At 45.0% G+C, this 24,716-nt stretch overlaps 1 protein-coding gene across 1 annotated transcript in view; it reads right to left on the bottom strand.

Moving 5' to 3' along the window:
• Nucleotides 1-1,077: 1,077 nt before the first annotated feature.
• LOC115089241 (pleckstrin homology domain-containing family A member 5-like) overlaps nt 1,078-24,716 on the bottom strand; it is a 293,269-nt gene continuing 269,630 nt past the window's right edge. Inside the window, exons 4-7 of the mRNA XM_029597347.1 lie at nt 19,443-19,526; nt 18,770-18,878; nt 2,416-2,520; nt 1,078-1,152 (exon numbers count right to left, since the gene is read on the bottom strand). Coding sequence (XP_029453207.1) covers nt 1,078-1,152; nt 2,416-2,520; nt 18,770-18,878; nt 19,443-19,526 — 373 coding nt within the window. The remainder of the gene's footprint in view (nt 1,153-2,415; nt 2,521-18,769; nt 18,879-19,442; nt 19,527-24,716) is intronic.

Here is a 24,716-nt window from a genome sequence, read left to right as displayed (position 1 = left end):
CCAGAGGATGTGGTTAGTGCAGTTAGTGTAGCTGGGTTCAAAAAAGGTTTGGATAAGTTCTTGGAAGAGAAGTCCATTAATGGCTATTAATCAAGTTTACTTAGGGAATAGCCACAGCTATTAATTGCATCAGTAGCATGGGATCTTCTTGGTGTTTGGGTAATTGCCAGGTTCTTGTGGCTTGGTTTTGGCCACTGTTGGAAACAGGATGCTGGGCTTGATGGACCCTTGGTCTGACCCAGCATGGCAAGTTCTTATGTTCTTATATAACCCTACTCTGCGGATGAACTAAGGGCAGTGAGTTCTACACTTTTTTTCACAGATTCATGTGCTCCACGTGTGAAACCCAGGAAATTTCGTTACAAACCCCAAGGTGCCCCAACATGAAGCATTTGGATGGCAGCATTTTCCATTTCCCTTCTTGCTGTGGTAAAGATCGATAGGAACCTTAACCTCTAATTCTGTAGGAAGGGCACAGAGGTGAGATTCTCCCTCACTTCTGCGGAAAGCAGCAGCCCATGTAATTAAAATACCCCACTGGTTTATGCAACAATTAGTCAAAGAAACCACTTCAATCAAGCCTCTGCCTGCAGGGAGGTTCACATCAGTAAAATACAAGGAGAGAGTAACTACCCGAGTCTTATCTGTGGCAAGCAGCAGACCTTACTAGTCAAAGATACAGCATTTTGCCTCTTCAAGAAGAGAGTTTAACCTTTTGAAAGGCAGCGGTTTTCCTGCCTCAAGTGCTGCTGAAACTGCATGGAAAGAGGGGAAATCAGGCCACACACCGATGAAGAACCCAAGATACCGGCTGAGGAAGAGGCCCTCAGCCACTTTATCTAGTTTGCTTTCAATTCATTTATTTTTGGAGAGCTTAACACAATATTCCTTTTACATCGTCAGCAAGAAAAAAACAGCCCACATTATTGGTGGTTGGTAGCATAGGTGTAAAACAATAAAACATTCATGCTTATATACAGAAGAGGAATGGCAGGCTGCGTAAGAGGATGTAAAGCGCACATGCTCAGACCCACGCTAATCTGAGTGCTGCAAGATAGGAGTAGCAGCGCGGCACACTCACCTCGATAGTAAAGAGACACAGGTCAGAGAGCAAAACCAGCGCTTCTTCCAGAGCTTCATACCGGAGCTATCCTGCAGGGGAAACAGAAAGGGATAAAGCAGGATCCTCCTGGCATAACAGAGACTAAGAGCAAAACGTGCATGACAGTGAGGGGCTCCTGCATTATACAGTGAGGGGCTGGATTCTCTCCTTTCCGGCAAGTCGAGTGAGCGCACAGACTTCACTGCCGCTTCAGCTTACAGATGGATTTCCAACACAACAGCCTTCAACGCATTGGAATTCATGCAACACTTGAAATCCAGCAGGACCCAAATGGGTTTCAGAATTATTGTAGCCCACCTCTGGGGCGGCCGCACTGGCCACACATTGCAGGACCCTGCACGTGATGGGAGGGAGGAAACGGTCACAGGGCAGCACACCAAGGGACTTACTGTGTGAGAGGAGGTGAGAAAAAAAAACTGCCTGAACCTGGAGACAGCGCACAAGGCAACGGCATTTACAGGGAAGCGTGAAGGAATAAGGCCTCTGGAGCAGGAAGCCTTCCTGAACTGCCAGGCAGCAGAGCAAGCGGGGAATCTGCGCTCGCCGCATTATCCAAACCCAGGTTCTGCTTAGAGCTAAGAAACTAAACCCCAAGAAGGTCTAATCCCCCAAAGCACTGAGGACCAATTAAGTTCAATATTGAAAGCAAGTTCTCAGCAGACCGCCATGGTCTTTAATTTAGCCACCGGCCTGCACAGTCTTCCTTTGGGCTCCAGTTTCTCAGCAGGAAGTGCCACCGCTTCCTCTCTGCTTTTTCTTGATGAAATGTACGTTTCTTCCTTGCATGCTCATTAGCTCAGCGTAGCTGAAGAGGTTTAAGACTGCATCAGACTTGCATAGCGCCAGCATCTGCACCACTACAGGTCGCTGGCTAGCGGGATGCAGCGCCGCCTCATCAAATACTACTACACTACCTTTCCAGAAGTTTTGAAAACCACAGAAAAGCCCTGATCAGATCGTGAGGGTATCTGCCAGTTTCCATCGGTCTCTCAAGAGCTCACAGATCCTTCTTTAACTTCTTCTCGCCAAGCAGCTGCCTGAATGACTCCAGAGGTGTCAAAAAGGCAATGGGAAGAAAGGAACAGAAAAGTAACGTATTCCACCATCTTTCCATTCTTTCCCCACAGTAGCACGCTTTACTGCGCAGCACCACACGTTAATGAGCCGGCGAAAGCTCTGAAGTGTACGCAACTGCTTTCATGAGGTCACGCAAACAACTTAAGGATGTTTTCTGTCTCTTACATGCAACAGCCCACCAATAACCATGAATCATCCTGCACAGATTAGAGTACCTGTTTGTACAGCCAGCTCCGTCTCATCACAGGGGCATTGGGATTCCTCTTTATTGAGTTGGATCGCTTGCCAAAATTATGAATTTTCTTCGAAGTCCGCGACGTCTACATAATGTGAAAGATATACAGCATTAACGCCTCATGCATGCCAGCAAAAACGTGATCAGAGCTGCTCCATCTAAAACAAATCTAATTGTAGCATATCAGTTTGCAGACTGGAGAGAAGGCAGGGCCATGTTCACTACACTTTTCTCCTCAGACAGAAGGGGAGAAAAACCTTAGTAAAATCCGGCCTTAAGTCTATTGAATTAAGCTCAATTATTTTTATCATCTCTCCTTCTTACTAATGCAGCAATGCTAGCAACAGTTTTTTAAGATACTTCAGTCTACAAATACCTCACGATTTTAATTGCTGACAAGTCATTAGTACTCAAAGTGCCTAAGTCAACAGAACGTATTCAACACACTGCACGTGACGCAGTCCAAGCCGAGTCTAATGCTGGAACAGTAACTGTATATAAAGCTAGAGTGATTTTCTATCCAGCAGTAAGGCATAAAGCGTCCTCTGTAGGTTGCTTATTGTGCTATCAATTCAGGGATCAATAAAACATTTGATACCATATGCTGTGTCTGTATTGATCAAAACTAACTTACATGAGAAAAGAGTACAGCTTTGTGTGATGCTCATCAGCAAAATGCTGTTAGATGGGAACATATCAGTTCTTTACAAATTTCTTATAAACCCTCTACATCCTATGCAGGACGTCAGCGGTAGAAATGACAAGCAACAATACAAATCCAGTATCAATTATAATTAGTAGTAAGTCACATGTATATTTACTGAGCAGCCATATTTGGAAGAAAGTCAGAAATTACATCACACACACTGGCATCCGATTGGTTCATATGTGATATGATAATCAATACGGAGCAATCAGAATCAATGTGAAACTCTTAATACAGGTCTTCCCAAACCGGACCTCATGACACTATAGCCAGTTAAGGCTTTCCGGCTCTTCACAACGAACCTGCATGAGATCAGTTTGCGTATGTTGGAGACCTAGTGCCTACAAATTTATCTCCTGCATATTCACTCTGGATATCCAGAAACCAGAATGGTTGTGGGGTCAATAGGGAAAGTCTTAGGAAGCCCTGCACTAACATCAATGATCTCAGGGACTCCAGGAAATTGCTGGCAAGAAGGTTTAGAGAATTTCAAAAATGACAACTCAATAGTAACATTTCTAATTGATATTGGGGGCAAGTATTAATGCTTGCTGTGTACACTTGTGCATCATTGTTTACTTAAAAATTGTATTTAAAAAGTATTTCTATAGCACTACTCAAACCATCATAGCGGTTTACAAGAATAGCATACATATTAAAAATTAGTGTAACAATAAAAGAAACACAAAAATCATATCTTTCGGGGGGTACAGAAAACGCACATCTGCTACAGAGTAATTCAATATGCTTTCTCTATAGGACAAACTATTCTCTGAATAAGCAGGTCTGTTGTCCTGGCTCTGTGCTCCGAGGTGTTCTGGTAAGCTATGCCAAAGGGCTGGACCAGCTTTCCCTCACTTCACCCATGTGCGCATGGGGTGTGTCAACATGAGGTCTAGAACCTACCCATGGGGTATTTCTAGTGTTTCATGTGCCCTAACCAGGAGCCAGTGCAGATCAGCAAGTACCGAGTGACCTGTACCTGAGAGCAGTCTGGCCGCAGACTTCTGCAAGATTGGGAAGGGAACGCCCAACAGTAATGAATTACAGTAATCTGTCCCCGCGAAAATTAAAGATTGCAAAACTGGTCTGAAATCTGCCATGCACAGGAGAGGTTTTAAATGTTTTAACATGCAAAGTTTCATATATCCAGTACGTATTAATGCTTTTGATATGAGTTTTCATGGAAAGATGTGTTTGTAGAACAACCCCAGATCACAAGCTGTGCATTTTAGGGGTATAATATGCTTCCCAAATTCAAATCTGGTATCATCTGGTATATTCTTAGTCCGGGACAATATAATGATCTCAGACGTTGGAATGTTTAATGATAGATGTTATGAAACATCCATTTGTCAATGGCAGCTAAAAATATTTTAAGAAAGTTCAATATATTAGTTATGCAATCCTATTGGTATACAGAACTGAATGGCATCAGCAATAATGAAAAAGCTGAGGCCTAGTCCATGCAAGAGGCATGCACTTTTGTAAACTATAATCCAGCCCTGTCTTCCCAGTGTCTACTTCAGTTCCTGCTGGACTTCTTCTTATTGAAAACTCTTAGACTTCCTTCAGCTTCACAGAGCAGTGGACCATGAACCAGGACAGCCAGGGTTCAAATCCCACTGCAATTCTTGTGACTATGAGCAAGTCACTTCACCCTCCATTGCCTCAGGTACAAACTAGCAATTGGCTGCGCGTCTATTTCCCCTTATACAGTAAGGGGTTTAGCGCATCGAAAACGCACGGCCAACCCTCCCGAAAACTAACCACATGCAAATGCAAGGTGATAAGGCTATTAGTTAGTCCCTGGGTTACTGAAAGTAAAATGTGTGGCCAAGCTGCACATTTTACGCTCAGAAATTAACGCCTACCCAAGGGCATACATTAATTTCTGAGCAAACCAGTAAAGTGTACAGAAAAGCAGAAAATACTGCTTTTCTGTAGACCGTCCAACTTAATATCATAGCGATATTAAGTCAGAGGAACCAAAACTTAAAAAAGAAAGTAAAAAAAAAAAATCTGCCCACCGGTCAGCGGTTAGGAAAACGGACGCTTAATTTTACCGGCGTCCATTTTCCTAACCCGTGGCTGGTTGGGTTGGTAAAATAGAGCGTCAGTTGTCAGATCCACTGACAGCCACTTCTACCACTAATAAGGAGGCACTAGGGACGCATTATTGTCCCTAGTGCCTCCTCATTATTGCACCGCCTCATTTAAATACAGAATCGCGTGCCTGGGCGTGCATCGGGAGAGCGGGCGCTCAACACGGAACGCCCACTCTCCTGCGATTCGGCCTGTTAAATTGTAAGCCTCTTGGGTTAGGGAATTATCTGCCATACCTGAATGTAATGTGCTCTGAAAAGCCAAAAAGCAGAATAAAAAAAATCAAATCACCAAGAAACAGAAGACAGCAAGTTACCAACTCCTTAAGTGTCACAGGTTAAAGCTGATGGGCAATGTGTGGCCAAACAATCATATCAAGTGTAATTAATCTTCCCTTTCCCTACTTTCCAGCAGATGAGCATGGGGCCACCACAATCGACTTAAGGTAAAGTGCAAAAGGGAAGCTTTTAATGTGACAAAGCTCCTGGCCACCCTCTGAATGCTCCTTCCCCTCACAGAGCTCATGAAAGTCCAAAGTGACCCAACCAGGCTGTCCAGTTGAGATTCATCCACCCCTCTCCTCCATGTTCTGATTCCCTATCCACTGCCCAATGCATGGCCTCTGCCACCTCTGCTAGAAGGCCATTTCAGGCCTTGCCATTTTCAACTTTTCTCCTTCAGCCAATCTCCCAGGCCCCCTATGTCTTACCACCAAGTCTGTAATAATCCTAAGACACCAAGGTTACTGAGAAAGATGTAAAAAAATGTAGCCTTTCCCTCCTCCCTAGTCACTCCATGCCTATTTGGGAACGATGCATTCGTACCACTGCTCTGTGCAGGTTACCTCAGTCCATGCATGTTACCTTAGTACTTCATTACCATCCTTTGGTTACTAAGGATCTTCTGGGTTTATCCCACAAGTGTTTGTTTCTACTACCTTTCTCCGGGAGGGTATTCCAGCTCCAAGGGAGTAGACGCAGATTCATCATCAGGAAATATTTTTTATGGGAAGGGTGGAAAGTACCCGAGAAGCACTGTATCGTAGATGTTCCAGAAGCTCAATACCTTGAAATAGGAAGACTAAAAGGAGAGTCCTTACACAACCTGACCTCACACTAATTTGTGCGGCAGGGAGGGGTCTACAGCAATCCTATTATCAGAAGCTGGTCTTACAGTAAATACAGTCATAGCTTTCAGGTTCTAAATTATCTAATAACTTCCAGCATGGCAGACCAAAAAAAAAAACAAAACCACCCCAAGGTTGTTGAAGAATATGTCGTGTCAATAAATGAGACGTGCTCTCAAAACGTCTCCAGAGTAGGTGAGAGCTTTGACGTGCTGTCACATCTTGCCGGCAGCGAGGACAAACCCCATCTATCTTCTGCACAGCGTAACTCCAAACAGCTTGATGCACATAATGCAGGAATTCTTAATGTTCAGAAGGACTTCTTGGTTCCACTTTATCCTAAACAATTGCCAGAATAAGCAATTTTTAACATAATCACAACAGCTTCTTAGTTAATTTGCTAAGGTGATCAAAGCTGGCCAAGAATCTTTGTGTGAAAGCTAAAATCTGGGTCTAGCAATGAAAGCAAAAACCTGCAAATCCCCACATACTAAAAGGTACAGCCATAAGCAGAGCAGAAATGATCTCTTCTAATCAAAAGCTTTAAATTATGGACTGCGACAGGCCTGCATGGTCAGAGGAACCTCTCTAGTCTCCACTTAATCCGTGTACAGATTTATATTTTGCTGCCAGACACGTTCAGATTTCTGATTGCATAAAACTATCGCTCGTGTACAGTAGGGCAAAGACTCTTTCAAATCCGGCCTCTTATTGGCGTATGACTGCCTCGGGGGTCACGCAAAGAAAGGCTCCCCCCTCAGGCACTCCTAGGTCAAGTTCAGAGGTGAGGGAAAGAAAAGGAGAAATTCATTCTTACATACACAAACAGGAAACCTCAAATATATCGCACACAGAAACAAGGGGGAATCCTTCCAATGTGTTTCCCTGTTAAGCTTCCTCAGCGGAGAAAAGCCCAACCAATCCACTCACTGCAAAATATCAAATTCTGGGCGAAAGAAGTCATTTAATGCTAGAAAAAGTGCAACCAGCAAATCCTTCTCGCTGCAACGAAATATTCTCCTCATCCTGCAACCATGGGACTGACATCCAAGACTGGGGAAAGCATCCTTCAATACATCTGCCTTTACAAAAAAATCTCACACAATGCCAAACATCTTTTAAAGAGGAATCAGCCACGGTTGTGTCAAGTATTCTGAGCAGCTTGATCAGACAACTATATAGAAACATAGAAACACAGAAATGACAGCAGAAGACGACCAAACGGCCCAACCAGTCTGCCCAGCAAGCTTTTGCACTTTTTTTTTCTCTCACATACTTATCTGTTTCTCTTGGCTCTTAGTAACCTTTTTTATTCTATTTCCCTTCCACCCCCGCCATTAATGTAGAGAGCAGTGTTGGAACTGCATCTAAGTGAAATAGCTTAATTTAGTTAGGGGTATTAACCACCGCAATAAGCAAGCTACACCCATGCTTATCTGTTTATCCAGACTATGTAATTCAGTCCTTGTTGGTTGTTGCCTGAATATAGATCCACGTTTCTTCATTCCCCACTGCCGTTGAAGCAGAGAGCTATGCTGGATATGCGTGAAGTATCAGTTTTTCTTCTCCCCTGCCGTTGAAGCAGAGAGCTATGCTGGATATGCATTGAAAGTGAAGTATCGGGCTTATTTGGTTTGGGGTAGTAGCCGCCGTAACAAGCAAGCTACTCCCTGCTTTTTTGTGAATGCAAATCCTTTTTCCCACATTTCCTCATTGAAGTTGAAGTTTAGAGCAGTGTTGGAGTCACATTAACCGTGTCTATGTTTATTGAATAAGGGTATTATCTCCAGGTAGTAGCTGTCGTTCCCGTGAGCCACCCACTCTTCATTCACATCCTCTATGAAGCCTGACACAATAGACTCATTCCACATTACTCGATCTAAAATAAAAACGTTTATCCAAAATCATCATACTAATCTATCATTTATTATCTATCATGTATTATCTTAGTCATGTTCTCCAAGCACACATTGTTCTTTTATCCTAGTTATGTTCTCCAAGTTACTCTCACCCTTGTTCTTTGTAAGACATATTCTGTCATTTTGCTATTTGTTGTAATGTAAACCGGAATGATAAGTAACTCTGTTTGAACTTCGGTATAAAAAAAGTTATAAATAAATAAAATAAATCATTAAATAAAACAAATGTACACAAAAACACACATTTACCCTCCAAAAGAATATGCCATGCTGGGTCAGATCGAGGGTCCATCAAGCCCAGTATCCTGTTTCCAACAGAGGCCAAACCAGGCCACAAGAACCTGGCAGAATCCAAAGTGGTAGAGAGATCCCATGCTACTAATACCATTAACAGTGGCTATTCCCTAAGTCAACTTGATTAATAGTAGTTAATGGCCTTCTCCTCCAGGAACGTATCCAATCCTTTTTTAAACCCAGCTACACTAACTGCACTAACCACATCTTCTGGCAACAAATTCCAGAGTTTAATTGTGCATTGAGTAAAAAAGAACTTTCTCCAATTAGTTTTAAATGTGCCCCATGCTAACTTCATGGAGTGCCCCCTAGTCCTTCTATTATTCGAAAGAGTAAATAACCGATTCACATCTACCCGTTCTAGACCTCTCATGATTTTAAACACCTCTATCATATCCCCCCCCTCAGCCGTCTCTTCTCCAAGCTGAACAGCCCTAACCTCTTCAGCCTTTCCTCATAGGGGAGCTGTTCCATTCCCCTTATTTTGGTAGCCCTTCTCTGTACCTTCTCCATCGCAATTATATCTTTTTTGAGATGCGACGACCAGAATTGTACACAGTATTCAGGGTGCGGTCTCACCATGGAGCGATACAGAGGCAATTGTGAACTGAATTTCTCTGTTTACTTTTAAATGTGCTACTTGCTAATTTCATGGAGTGTCCCCTCGTCCTTCTATTATCCGAAAGAGTAAATAACCGATTCACATCTACCCGTTCTAGACCTCTCATGATTTTAAACATCTCTATCATATCCCCCCCTCAGCCGTCTCTTCTCCAAGCTGAACAGCCCTAACCTCTTCAGCCTTTCCTCATAGAGGAGCTGTTCCATCCCCTTTATCATTTTGGTCGCCCTTCTCTGTACCTTCTCCATCACAACTATATCTTTTTTGAGATGCGACGACCAGAATTGTACAAAGTATTCAAGGTATGACATCCTCAGTTTTATTAACTATTCCCTTCCTAATAATTCCCAACATTCTGTTTGCTTTTTTGACTGCCGCAGCACACTGAGCCGACGATTTCAATGTGTTATCCACTATGACACCTAGATCTCTTTCTTGGGTGGGGGCTCCTAACATAAAACCTAACATCTCCATATTAATTCAAATGTGTGAGCAACTCATGGGAAGATGCCATTATTCTAAAAAGATGAGATGATTCCTACCTCCAATCAAAACCACTTACATATAGAAAAATAAAAAGGTACCATTCACATGATACCCACTCCCAATAAAAAGTTCCGTAACGTTCTCTTTATCTAATATTTATTTATTTATTTATAATTTTTATATACCGATGTTCCTGTAAAGAATACATATCGCACCGGTTTACAAGGAACTGAACAGTCGCCTCCAGGGCGGAAATACATAAAAATACATTAATAGGGGGAATGCCATAAAAAATCATTAAAAAAAAATCACAAAAAGCCTGAGCAAAGCACCTTCTTGTTTAAACCCCCCATTCCAAAACCACCAAAACATCCTCAACTGAAGTGAGCAACATAAACCCTCTCGGGCTTCTGAATACTCGTCAAAACGGGCTCTTCTGAGGTCTCAGCATCTTCCTCTATTGCTCCCTCAGAAATTGTTTGCATCTACAAGGACTGGAAAATAAAGAAAAGCTTTTCTTCATGAGCTGCCTCCCCCTTCATGAAAACTCGCCACGTCCCCCAACTCTCCCCCCCCCCCCCGCACTGGAGCAATCACTGACTTACAGGATCGAGAACCCGCCGCGCCCCCATCTCTCCCCCCCCCACTGGTGACATCACTGACTTACAGGATCGAGAACCCACCACGCCCCCATCTCTCCCCCCCCCCACTGGTGACATAACTGACTTACAGGATCGAGAACCCGCCACGCCCCCCATCTCTCCCCCCCCCCACTGGTGACATCACTGACTTACAGGATCGAGAACCCGCCACGCCCCCATCTCTCCCCCCCCCCCCCCCCCACTGGTGACATCACTGACTTACAGGATCGAGAACCCGCCACGCCCCCATCTCTCCCCCCCCCCCGCACTGGAGCAATCACTGACTTACAGGATCGAGAACCCGCCACGCCCCCCTCTCTCCCCCCCCCCCCACTGGCGCAATCACTGACTTACAGGATCGAGAATCCGCCACGCCCCCATCTCTCCCCCCCCCCCACTGGCGCAATCACTGACTTACAGGATCGAGAACCCGCCACGCCCCCCTCTCTCCCCCCCCCCCACTGGTGACATCACTGACTTACAGGATCGAGAACCCGCCACGCCCCCATCTCTCCCCCCCCACTGGTGACATCACTGACTTACAGGATCGAGAACCCGCCACGCCCCCATCTCTCCCCCCCCCCACTGGTGACATCACTGATTACAGGATCGAGAACCCGCCACGCCCCCCTCTCTCCCCCCCCCCCCCCCCCGCACTGGAGCAATCACTGACTTACAGGATCGAGAACCCGCCATGCCCCCATCTCTCCCCCCCCCCCCACTGGCGCAATCACTGACTTACAGGATCGAGAACCCGCCACGCCCCCATCTCTCCCCCCCCACTGGCGCAATCACTGACTTACAGGATCGAGAACCCGCCACGCCCCCATCTCTCCCCCCCCCCACTGGCGCAATCACTGACTTACAGGATCGAGAAACCCGCCACGCCCCCATCTCTCCCCCCCCCCACTGGTGACATCACTGACTTACAGGATCGAGAACCCGCCACGCACCCCATCTCTCCCCCCCCCCGCACTGGAGCAATCACTGACTTACAGGATCGAGAACCCGCCACGCCCCCATCTCTCCCCCCCCCCACTGGCGCAATCACTGACTTACAGGATCGAGAACCCGCCACGCCCCCATCTCTCCCCCCCCCACTGGCGCAATCACTGACTTACAGGATCGAGAACCCGCCACGCCCCCATCTCTCCCCCCCCCCCCACTGGCGCAATCACTGACTTACAGGATCGAGAACCCGCCACGCCCCCATCTCTCCCCCCCCCACTGGTGACATCACTGACTTACAGGATTACTTTCCTATCAGGGCTGCTGCCCCGGGAAAGCAGAATCCCAGGATAGGACTAAGGCCTACGCCGCCTGTTGCAGAACATCCTACAAGGTGCGAGGAAACGATAACAGGCTGCAGTGAGAGGAGAACATCAATATAAAACCCAGCAGCTAATGCGAGCGCGGAGGAACGGGACCCTAGGGTGGAGGGCCAGGCCCCAACTGCACTAACCCTTCCTTCCCAGGGTGTGTGAGAGACGTTTCCCCCTCTCCGCTGCCTGAAGCACTGCTGAGCACCACTGAGCCTCCCGAAAGGAACCGCCGTTCTGTGCAGAAATCAATTAGCAAGGCAGATACCAACCCAGGCTCCTCTCCTGTCTTGTTTTTCTTTTTGAGGAGGTCCAGCCAGAGAAGGAAAGGGGAACGGAATGAAAAAGGACAATACCGAAAGAAATGTGGAAGCTTTGGGAGGCCCCCCCTGGTGTAAGGCCACGAGGCTTTCCCCGCAAACCTGCCTGACCAGATAACAAAACATTGCTGACAGCAAGATCCCGGCCTGAAATATCCCAGCATGGGTCACCTGTGCAAGGTGCAACAACTGCACTGCTCCACTGCAGGGAAATAAAATATTCAGGACAAAGCCCCTACTAATATAACAGATGCAGTCACCTGTCTTTTACTACATTAACGTGCCAAGCGTTTCACCATGCGCACCTTTCCATGGACCACATGTATTATCTTATAATAAAATCCCATGCACCCACCACCAATGAAATCTTAGCGCTAGTTCTGCCAGGATGAGAATCTTATTATATAATAAGAAATGAGAGAAGACGATGTGTTTACAACGCTGGCTGCCGTTTGCATCTTTATTCTGACAGTTGTGATGACAGCTGAAATCCTGGGAGGCCGCGCTGAGCTCACTGTGGGAAAGCACTAACACATGCACAATGGCAGTGTTTGACAGAGAGAGGCATACGATGTCCTGAGATCACTGTAAGAAAGCACAGCAGCGCTGCACACAGTCAGGCAGTGTGTGTACAGCCTCGACTGCATATCTCACACCCCACAGCACTGCTGCACACAGCGAAGTACAGGGTGTGCGTTCAGAGAGCACTGCAGGAAGACACTTCCATGTGTCACATACATGCACACACACAGCACTCATAAGAACATAAGAAATTGCCATGCTAGGTTAGACCAAGGGTCCATTGAGCCCAGCATCCTGTTTCCAACAGAGGCCAATCCAGGCCACAAGAACCTGGCAATTAATCAAATACTAAGAAGAACCCATGCTACTGATGCAATTAATAGCAGTGGCTATTCCCTAAGGGGTAGATTTTAAAAGAAGCGCGATCAGCCTACTTTTGCTTGCGCATCAGACTCAAGCAAAAGTACGCTGGATTTTAGTAGATACGCGCGGAGCCGCGCGTATCCACTAAAATCCTGGATTGGCGCGCGCAAGGCTATCGATTTTGTATAGCGGCAGCGCGCCGAGCCGCGCTGCCTCCCCCCGTTCCCTCCAAGGCCGCTCCGAAATCGGAGCGGCCTCGGAGGGAACTTTCCTTTGCCCTCCCCTCACCTTACCCTCCCTTCCCCTACCTAACCCACCCACCCGGCCCTGTCTACACCCCCCCCTTACCTTTGTCGGGGGATTTACGCCTCCCGGAGGGAGACGTAAATCCCCGCGCGCCAGCGGGCCTGCTGCGCGCCGGGCCGCAACCTGGGGGCGGGTACGGAGGGCGCGGCCACGCCCCCGGGCCGTAGCCACGCCCCGTACCCGCCCCCAAAACGCTGCCGACACGCCCCCGCAACGCCGCGTGCTCCGGCCCCGCCCCCGACACGCCCCCCTCCGAGAACCCCGGGACGTACGCGAGTCCCGGGGCTCTGCGCGCGCCGGGAGGCCTATGTAAAATAGGCTTCCCGGCGCACAGGGCCCTGCTCGCGTAAATCCGCCCGGTTTTGGGCGGATTTACGCGAGCAGGGCTCTGAAAATCCGCCCCTAAGTATAATTGATTAATAGCCGTTAATGGACTTCTCCTCCAAGAACTTATCCAAACCTTTTTTGAACCCAGCAACACTAATTACACTAACCACATCCTCTGGCAACAAATTCCAGAGCTTTATTGTGCGTTGAGTGAAAAAGAATTTTCTCCAATTAGTCTTAAATGTGCTACTTGCTAACTTCATGGATGCCCCCTAGTCCTTCTATTATTCGAAAGTGTAAATAACCGAGTCACATCTACTCGTTCAAGACCTCTCATGATCTTAAAGACCTCTATCATATCCCCCCTCAACCGTCTCTTCTCCAAGCTGAACAGCCCTAACCTCTTCAGCCTTTCCTCATAGGGGAGCTGTTCCATCCCCTTTATCATTTTGGTTGCCCTTCTCTGTACATTCTCCACTGCAACTATATCTTTTTTGAGATGCGGCGACCAGAACTGTACACAGTATTCAAGGTGCGGTCTCACCATGGAGCGATACAGAGGCATTATGACATTTTCCGTTCTATTAACCATTCCCTTCCTAATAATTCCTAACATTCTATTTGCTTTTTTGACTGCTGCAGCACACTGAGCCAACGATTTTAAAGTATTATCCACTATGATACCTAGATCTTTTTCCTGGGTGGTAGCTCCTAATATGGAACCTAACATCGTGTAACTACAGCAAGGGTTATTTTTTCCTATATGCAACACCTTGCACTTGTCCACATTTAATTTCATCTGCCATTTGGATGCCCAATCTTCCAGTCTTGCAAGGTCCTCCTGTAATGTATCACAGTCTGCTTGTGATTTAACTACTCTGAATAATTTTGTATCATCCGCAAATTTGATAGCCTCCCTGACCGTATTCCTTTCCAGATCATTTATATATATATTGAAAAGCACCGGTCCAAGTACAGATCCCTGAGGCACTCCACTGTTTACCCTTTTCCACTGAGAAAATTGCCCATTTAATCCTACTCTCTGTTTCCTGTCTTTTAACCAGTTTGTAATCCACAAAAGGACATCACATCCTATCCTATGACATTTTACTTTTCTTAGAAGCTTCTCATGAGGGTCTTTGTCAAACAAACGCCTTCTGAAAATCCAAATACACTACATCTACCGGTTCACCTTTATCCACATGTTTTAACCCCTTCAAAAAAATGAAGCAGATTTGTGAGGCAAGACTTTCCTTGGGTAAATCCATGCTCTGTTCCATTAAATCATGTCTTTCTATAAGCTCTACGATTTTGATCTTGAGAATAGTTTCCACTATTTTTCCTGGCACTGAAGTCAGGCTCACTGGTCTTTAGTTACCCGGATCGCCCCTGGAGTCCTTTTTAAATATTGGGGTTACACATTGGCCACCCTCCAGGCTTCAGGTACAATGGATGATTTTAATGATAGGTTACAAATTTTAACTAATAGATCATAAATTTCATTTTTTAGTTCCTTCAGAACCCTAGGATGCATACCATCCAGTCCAGGTTATATGCTACTCTTTAGTTTGTTAATCTGGCCTACTACATCTTCCAGGTTGACAGTGATTTCGTTCAGTTCGTCTGACTCATCACCCCTGAAAACTATCTCCGGAACTGGTATCTCCCCAACATCCTCATTAGTAAACACGCAAGCAAAGAATTCATTTAGTCTTTCTGCAATGGCCTTATCTTCCCTAAGAGCCCCTTTAACCCCTCGGTCATCTAATGGTCCAACCGACTCCCTCACAGGTTTCTTGCTTCGGATATATTTTAAAAGGTTTTTATGTGAGTTTTTGCTTCTATGGCCAATTTCATTTCAAATTCTCTCTTCTCCTGTCTTATCAATGTTTTACACTTACCTTGACAATGCTTATGTTTTATCCTATTTTCTTCAGATGGATCCTTCTTCCAATTTTTGAAGGATTTTTTTTTTAGCTAAAATAGCCTCTTTCACCTCACCTTTTAACCATGAAGGTAATCGTTTTGCCTTCCTTCCACCTTTCTTAATGTATGGAATACATTTGGACAGCGCGTCTAAGATTGTATTTTTAAACAATGTCCATGCCCGTTCGACACTTAACCTTTGCAGCTGCACCTTTCAGTTTTTATCAAAGTTTCCCTTTTGAAACTTTAGTGTTAGAGCTGCAGATTTACTTATTGTCCCCTTTCCAGTTATTAGTTTAAATTTGATCATGTTATGATCACTGTTGCCAAGTGGCCCCACCACCGTTACCTCTCTCACCAAATCCTGCGTTCCACTAAGAATTAAATCTAAAATAGCTCCCTCTCTTGTAGGTTCCTGAACCAATTGCTCCATGAAGCAGTCATTTATTACATCCAGGAACTTTATGTCTCTAGCAAGTCCTGATGTTACATTTACCCAGTCAATATTGGGGTAATTGAAATCTCCCATTATTATTGCACTGCCAAATTGGTTTGCTTCCCTGATTTCTCCTAGCATTTCATCATCTATCTGACCATTTTGTCCAGGTGGACGGTAGTATACTCCTATCACTATACTCTTACCCAACACACATGGGATTTCTATCCATATAGATTCTACTGAGCATTTACTCTCTTGTATGATCTTTATCCTGTTGGACTCTATACTCTCCCGGACATAAAGTGCCACACCCCCACCAATTTGATCCTCCCTATCATTGCGATATAATTTGTACCCTGATATAGCACTGTCCCATTGGTTATCCTCCTTCCACCAGGTCTCTGTGATGCCAATTACGTCAATCTCATAATTTACTGCTATACACTCTAACTCTCCCATCTTACTTCTTACACTTCTGGCATTGGCATACAGACATTTCAAAGTGTGTTTTTTGTTTGTATTAACAACCTGCTTTTCAGTTATTAGGGATAATTTGGAAATCTTTAGCTCAGGTGATTTTTTACATATAGGCAAATGGACTACGTTTGCTTTTATTGGAACCTCTCTATTGGGATGCCCAGTCTGTGGGAGGCACAGTGTGTACAGAGATCACTACAGGAACACACTCCCATATGTCGCATACATGTACATACAGCACTCCTGCACAGAGCAAAGCACAGTATGTACAGAGATCACAGTAGGAAAACACTACCATGTTTCACATACATGTACATACAGCACTCCTGCACAGAGCAAGGCACAGTGTGTACAGAGATCACAGCAGGAACACACTACCATGTTTCACATACAAGACCCACTCAGGAGTTCTGCACGGAGCAAGGCACAGTGTGTACAGAGATCACAGCAGGAACACACTACCATGTTTCACATACAAGACCCACTCAGGAATTCTGCACGGAGCAAGGCACAGTGTGTACAGAGATCACAGCAGGAACACACTCCCATGTTTCACATACATGTACATACAGCACTCCTGCACAGAGCAAGGCACAGTATGTACAGAGATCACAGCAGGAAAACACTACCATGTTTCAGATACATGACCCACTCAGGAGTTCTGCACAGAGCAAAGCACAGTGTGTACAGAGATCACAGCAGGAACACACTACCATGTTTCACATACATGACCCACTCTGCAGTTCTGCACAGAGCAAAGCACAGTATGTACAGAGATCACAGCAGGAACACACTACCATGTTTCACATACCTGACCCACTCTGCAGTTCTGCACAGAGCAAGGCACAGTGTGTACAGAGATCACAGCAGGAACACACTACCATGTTTCACATACATGACCCACTCAGGAGTTCTGCACAGAGCAAAGCACAGTGTGTACAGAGATCACAGCAGGAACACACTACCATGTTTCACATACATGACCCACTCAGGAGTTCTGCACGGAGCAAGGCACAGTGTGTACAGAGATCACAGCAGGAACACACTACCATGTTTCACATACATGACCCACTCAGGAGTTCTGCACAGGGCAAAGCACAGTGTGTACAGAGATCACAGCAGGAACACACTACCATGTTTCACATACATGACCCACTCAGGAGTTCTGCACGGAGCAAGGCACAGTGCGTACAGAGATCACAGCAGGAACACACTACCATGCTTCACATACATGACCCACTCAGGAGTTCTGCACGGAGCAAAGCACAGTGTGTACAGAGATCACAGCAGGAACACATTATCATGTTTCACATACATGACCCACTCAGCAGTTCTGCATGGAGCAAGGCACAGTGTGTACAGAGATCACAGCAGGAACACACTACCATGTTTCACATACATGACCCACTCAGCAGTTCTGCACGGAGCAAGGCACAGTGTGTACAGAGATCACAGCAGGAACACACTACCATGTTTCACATACATGACCCACTCAGCAGTTCTGCACGGAGCAAGATAGTCCGTGTACAGAGATCACAGCAGGAACACACTACCATGTTTCACATACATGACCCACTCAGCAGTTCTACACGGAGCAAGATAGTCCGTGTACAGAGATCACAGCAGGAAAATGCTCCACATCTCACACACATTAGTGCTGCTGGAATATGGTTAGAGTTTATATTTTATAAGTGGAGTCCTGTGGGCTCCAGAATTGTGATTTTGATTCAAGTTTTGATAATCTAGATAAATGAGCATTTCTAGATCAAGTATACAAAACCTAGATTTGTTTACTTCCTGCCATTAGCTCCCCTCCCTGAAGTATTTATTATGAATACAGAAAGCAACAGACACAGTCATTTCATCCCTTGCCCACCCCCCTCTCCTCCCTCCTGCCCCCGCCCTGGTCCCCTTATATACCGCTAGTGCTTTTGCTCCCCTAAGATCTCCTTACATTACTTGTTCATACAGTTTCTTGTTCCTTGTAAAGCCCGTTGCTAGTTTTATTCTTTGTAAACCGACGAGATGTTCCCAACATACGTCGCTATATAAATGCTATTAAATAAAATAAATCTAAACACACATTAGCTGAGACAAAGTACAGTGGTGTTAACCTATGTTCACTTTAATCTTCTACGACTGTTTCAGAAATGCATCTCATAGTATGGAAACCCGTGCCAGGATCATGAGTGAGAACAAGAGGCGTCTTCCCTGGGGTGAAAGCAGCTGCACTGACGCTGCCAGCTTCATTCCCTAAGTACAAGCAGCCCAGCAAGGACCCACGACAAAGTGACAATGTATTCTGGTATGGATAAACCTGATCAGCAGTGCCACGCTTTTTTAAACTTACCGCTGTACTATCTAGAACAGCGCCGGCTTTTGGAAAAAAAAAAAATATATATATATGTCTGCCCTCTTTTCTGTATGAGACTTACCCTGCCCACGGGACTGGGTGGATGCATGGCATACTCCGATGCTGGGGCTTCATTTATCAGGCTCCTGGCTCGCTCGCTCTTTTCCTGAGATGCCATGGTTGCGGCAGTCCTGAAAACAAAATATATCGTAGTACTAGATCCTGCCACGCATGCAGGACAGGCAGTAACGAGAAAAAAATCAAGCGTGCAGTGGCATTAGCTGCCAAAAAGCAAGCAACTTAATATATTACAAAGAGGAAATGCCCTCAGCATTGCTCTCCCAGCACGAAGTCACCTGCTCCCTGCCCCAATACTAACTCAGTCGTACATGTCTTCCATCAAAATCCACACCACATAAAGAAACCCCTCTTTTCAGCTCACTACATTGGGTCCCTATCCTTTCCTGTTTTTCTTACTCATCTTACTCAGCCTAAAATCCCACCTTTCTGAGATTGCATTTAAACTTCCCTGATAAATGAAGCTGCTGTTTGTCTGTCTTGAACAGGCTTAAGCTCCATGGAGTAAGTAAGGACTCTGACTTGTGCAATTCTGGAGCACTGCGTACATCTAGCAGCACCACAGCAATCCTGCAGTGGTAGCAAGCAGTCATCAACCAGCTCTGTAACATGGTACCAACGCATGCAGAAAGGAGCCCGAGCAGCACAACACGTCTGATGAGAAGATTAAGTCTTACTGTTCATTCACAACGAATATGCAGTTATCTTGAGAGGGTTGTCCGGTGACAGGGTGCTTGCACGTCACTTTCCGCTCATTATGACTGCAAAGAGAAAGAAAAATGCTCTCATGAACAATCCGTTCTCACATTTTAAAATACAGCAACATACATGTTGCACGCACAAAGTGCAGACAGATGCCAACGTGGCACACACAAAATGAGGAGTCATAAATGCCAAGCCCCCCCCCCCCCCCCCCAGGGAGAAAGTGCAAGTGCATTTCCACATCATTGTGGCGCGATATCAAGTAAAGCCAGCTAGCGATTCGTTTCAGCGCTGACTGTTAACCTGGAGCCCGATTCTCAGTACTGTGCACGCACTGCGGCTCCTCCCTTCTCGGGGAGATCTGAGGTCTGACTCAGAGTTGTGTCAAGGAGAGCCCTGCATCTCAGGGATAATCTGGAACCTCAGTTCTTTTTCGGAGAGTGGAGGGACGGGAACTCTTCCTCCTCATTTTCTTCCCCTCTCCTTTGGGCAACTGGCTGGGTAACCGATTCCCCTGGATAACCAAGAGCTGAAAGCTAAAGTCACTTTGCCACTGTAAATGGAAAACCATCTTCAAATCTTACACATGTCCACGGTCAGATTACAAAATGTAATACGTGCCAGAATAAGGAGAGGCAGGGGGAAGGTGGCATCAAACATTTACACTGCCTAATGTCCAAAATAAAGTAACTACAAGAGTTAAAGAGCCCATGCCACTTCTATTTAAGGAATCCTTGGTCGACTATCTGACATCATTGTACTCTTGGACAAAGTAAGTTCTTTGCACGAGAACTTGAGAATTTCCCTGCTGGATCAGACCAAGGTCCATCGAGCCCAGCATCCTGCCTCCATCAGTGGCCAAGGAGCCAACACCTTGGCGTGCAAGGAAGTGATTCTGCAGCTAGGACTTGCACTCCAAATGATGCTTTGTCCTCTTGCACCGAGGATGTATCTCCAGGGGTCTGGGACCAGGAGGGAAGAGTTATGACGGCCATTTTAGTAGGTGATTCAATCATTAGAAAGCAGAGGATCACTGATAACGTGCCTGCCTAGTGCACAGGCAGCCACCTAGATAAGATTTTAGAAAGTGCTGGGGAGGAGCCAGCTGTTGAGGTAGATATGGATACCAATGATAAAGAAAGATGCAGGGAGGAGATTCTGGTAGGAAACTGAAATCCAGAACTTCCAGGGTTGCATCCTCAGAAATGCTCCCTGTTCCACGTGCAGGGCCCAAGAGGCAGGCAAAGATCCAGGGTATCAATGTGTGAATAAGATAACGACAGTGGGAATAAGGTTTTAAGTTTGATAGAAATTGGGGAACATTCTGGGGAAGGTATAGAGGAGGGCGACCAAAATGAAAGGGGATGGAATGGCTCCCCTATGAGGAAAGACGAAAGAGGTTAGGACTGTTCAGCTTGGAGAAGAGACAGCTAAGGGGGGATATGACAGAGGTCTATAAAATCATGAGTGAAGTGAAATGGTAAATGTGAACAGGTTGTTTTTCCGGAAGTACAAAGACTAGGGAACATTCATTGAAGATATTAACAGGCTGATGCAATATCGGCATGGGAAAAACAGGAGCTCCCAACACACCCAGATCGACCTCTCCAGGGCGCTCGACTTAATATTTAAATCAGCTGCAGCGGTAAAAAGGAGGAGCAAGGGGAAATTGTGTGCCTTGTTAATTGAGCGTCCCTTTTCCTAACCGCCAAACTTTTTTTTAAAATTACTTTTTTTTTTTTTTTAAAAGGTTGTCCTTTTTGTTCCTTTGACTTAATATCACCACAATATTAAGTCAGAAGTACAGAAAAGCAGTATTTTCTGCTTTTCTGTACACTTCTTTTGGGCTGCTCAAAAATTAACGCCTGCTATGGGCAGGCGTTAATTTCTGAGGATAAAAATATGCACATTGGGTGCACTTTTTTTTTCTGTATCTGGGGTGAATAGCTAATGTATTTGCATGTGATGAACCCGATTAGCTTCACGGGGGTTGCATGTGCGTTTTGGACACTCTAATCCCCTTATAGCATAAGGGGTTGTGGACACACATCCAAAAATTGCATCCAACCACGGGCTAACCAGTGCACATGGCTAAGTGAACTGTATTGCATTGGCCTGTAAGTTGTATATTTGAAACTAGCAAGAGAAAATATTTTGCTCAATGCATAATTAAACCCTGGAATTTGTTGCTGGATGAGATTAAAGCTATTAGTATAGCTGGGTTTAAAAAAGATTTGGACAAGTTTCTGAAGGATGATTTATATTCAGACAACAACCAAGGACTGAATTACATAGCCTGGGTAAACAAATAAGCATGGGGGTATCTTTCTTGTTACGGCGGTTACTATCCCGAATCAATTAAGCCTGATACTTCACCTTGAATACATATCCAGCATAGCTCTCTGCTTCAATGGCGGGGGGGGGGGGGGGGATGAAGAAAAGCGGATTTATATTCAAACAACAACCAACAAGGACTGAATTGCACAGGCTGGGTAAACAAATAAGCGTGGGAGTAGCTTGCTTATTGCGGCGGTTACTACCCCTAACCAATTAAGCTAGATACTTCACTTAGATGCAGCTCCAGCACTGCTCTCTACATTAATGGTGGGGGTGGAAGGGAAATAGAACCACAAGGTTACTAAGGGCCAAGAGTAACAGATAAATATGAGAAAAAAAACAAGTGTGAAAGCTTGCTGGGCAGACTGGATGGGCCGTTTGGTCTTCTTCTGCCGTGGTTTCTATGGAAGCTGAGAAGTTCTGCAAGGTCTGAGTTCTATCGCATCTCTGTCCTGAAAGACTGTCAGAGCTGGGACAGCTTCTTCCCAACTTCTAGCATCTGGTGAGTTTAATTTTCCTTCTCCACTGTTACGTGCCAGACAGAACTGGAGGCACACGCCATTTGATCCTCAGCACTAGCTGTCCCTCTGCTCACTTAAGCACATTCTAGCTTTACAGTCTCTGCAGTAATTGATACAGCAAAGCCAATCACTGCTGCAATTAAACTCCTAGATAGGGCCATCACCAACCCTGAGCCAAGTCTGAAATGGCAACACGCTGTAATGTCAAAAGGCTTAGCAGCCTCCTATCAAATCTACCAGGCAGCTCCAAAACCTTGAGCAGTATCTCCACATCCAACTGGGAAGAGGCACTCCCCCAGGAAGAAAGATCCAGCTGCCGTCCCAACTACCAGGGACAGGTTTCACGGATTCTCTCTCCAGGGATGTACTGAATGAAGATTTGTTTCAATCGAGTCAGCAAATAAAAGCAGAAGAACCCTAACAAGTAAATGCTGTACAAAATTCCTTCCCTTCTATCTCCACCATGGCCTAAACCTTACAGACTGAAGAACTTTCCTCTGAAAATAAAACCAACCGTTACTAAATAAAAAAAACATGGATGAATTTGATGTTGCCTTTCTATGTCTTGATTTGCCCAGATGTGGTCTGTGGTAGTAGACATTCCTCCAGATCTAACATTGGATTACATAGATAACACTGGATTACATAGATAACATTTTTGGAAGTACTATCTGAATCCCTCCTCCTCTTGATACAGTATCCTGTTATCGGATCCTGCCATTCCATACCCTCCATCGTTGTGGCACACATGTCACAATGTGTGCCACAATTCAGATTGTACTTCCAAAAATGTTATCTATGTAATCCAATGTTCATGTCCAAAAAACTACGTTGGTAGGACTTCAAGACCTAGTAGGACTAGGTTGATTGAACACAGATCTAAACTGAAGACCAAAACTCTGGAAGCTCCAATAGTTGATCATTGTGTTAAATATGAACATCGGTTCGAACAACTGAAATGGACAATCATAGACATGGTAGAAATTAATCCACGAGGGGGAGACCAGAAAAGAAGTTTAAATTACAGTGAACAACATTGGATTTTTAAGTTGAACACGGTAGTCCCGAGCGGACTGAATGAGGAGATAGAGTGGGCAACTCTGCTGTAAACCTTTTGTGAATTGGGGCAAATGTTCAAGCCAATAGTGAAAGAAAAGAAAAAAATGACGCAAGACGTACCATCTCCCATTGGTTGATAGACGATCTGCTGACCAATTTAAAAAGAAAGACTCGGAAGCGAGCCGGTAGAAGAACGCCATTATCCAGAGCTTGGTAGCCTGAGAGTGAGGAAGGATGCGAATCAACAGAAGAACGCCATTACTCAGAGTTTGGGAACCTGAGAGCGAGGAATGGAGAACAAATGCGCACTCCCCTGATGAAGAAAAGGAGGACTTTTCGAAGCACGGCTGTGTTGGGAGCATACGGGAGATAAGTTTTTGTGACTCATATATATTCAATTGGCATTTGGGAGCATATAAGATATAAGTTTTAGCGATTTGCAATATTTAACTGGCGTTTGAGGAGAATATTCTGTCAAGTTTAAGTGATATTAGATCCTCATATATATATCTAATCCTTCAAGTCACAGTAAAAGTTCATTTGAGAATCATATAAGATCCAAGCTTTTCAGATTAAGAGAATATCTAATTGTATCCAATGAATTAGTGAAGAAAAAGTTTCAACGAATAAAGAAGCACTTGGGTTAAACAAAGTAACCATAGATAAAAGAAAAAAAAGATCACCAGATAATAGTGAACAACATCAACAGACAATTGGAACAAGAGCGAAGAATACCTTAGCTTGAATTTTATAAAAAAGTAAGGATTAATAGAGTTAAAAATTTCTAAAAACTTTTGGAGACATTTTTTGGTGAACTTGGGGATATGGATAAGAGGACAGATTGATTTGCACATAATCACATTTTTAAAATTTCAAAAAAAAGTTGAATAAAAAAAAGCGAGTGGGAGGGTGGTAAGTTGAGGATTATAATACAACAATTGAAGCAAGGCCATGGAGGCATGCGTCAAAATATATGAAACTTACCCCATTCCGCAACAAATTATTTTTACAAAAAATCATTCTTTAATAAATTGTTGTTTTATAAAACACACAATAGGGTGAGATTAAGTTTGGGGCACAAGAGATTAGATTTTCTGGTCTCATCTGGGCGGAGATTAAGACGTGCCAGAAGTTACTGTCATTCTAGACAGCAGTGGCACATAAAAGGTGGGAACTGACGAGCAAATTGCAGCTGTGCAAATGTCTTCGATAGAGATGGCTCTTAGGTGAGCTACTGAGGCAGTACTGGCTCTCCCCTGAAAAGCCTAGACAGTCTGATCTGAAGATCAGCCAGAGCACAGAAATGCACAATACAGTCTGCTAGCAATTAGA

The sequence above is a fragment of the Rhinatrema bivittatum genome, chromosome 4 (genome assembly GCF_901001135.1).
Source record: "Rhinatrema bivittatum chromosome 4, aRhiBiv1.1, whole genome shotgun sequence".
In the NCBI taxonomy this organism is placed as follows: Eukaryota; Metazoa; Chordata; class Amphibia; order Gymnophiona; family Rhinatrematidae; genus Rhinatrema; species Rhinatrema bivittatum.
This window is presented reverse-complemented; position numbering and strand designations above follow the sequence as displayed.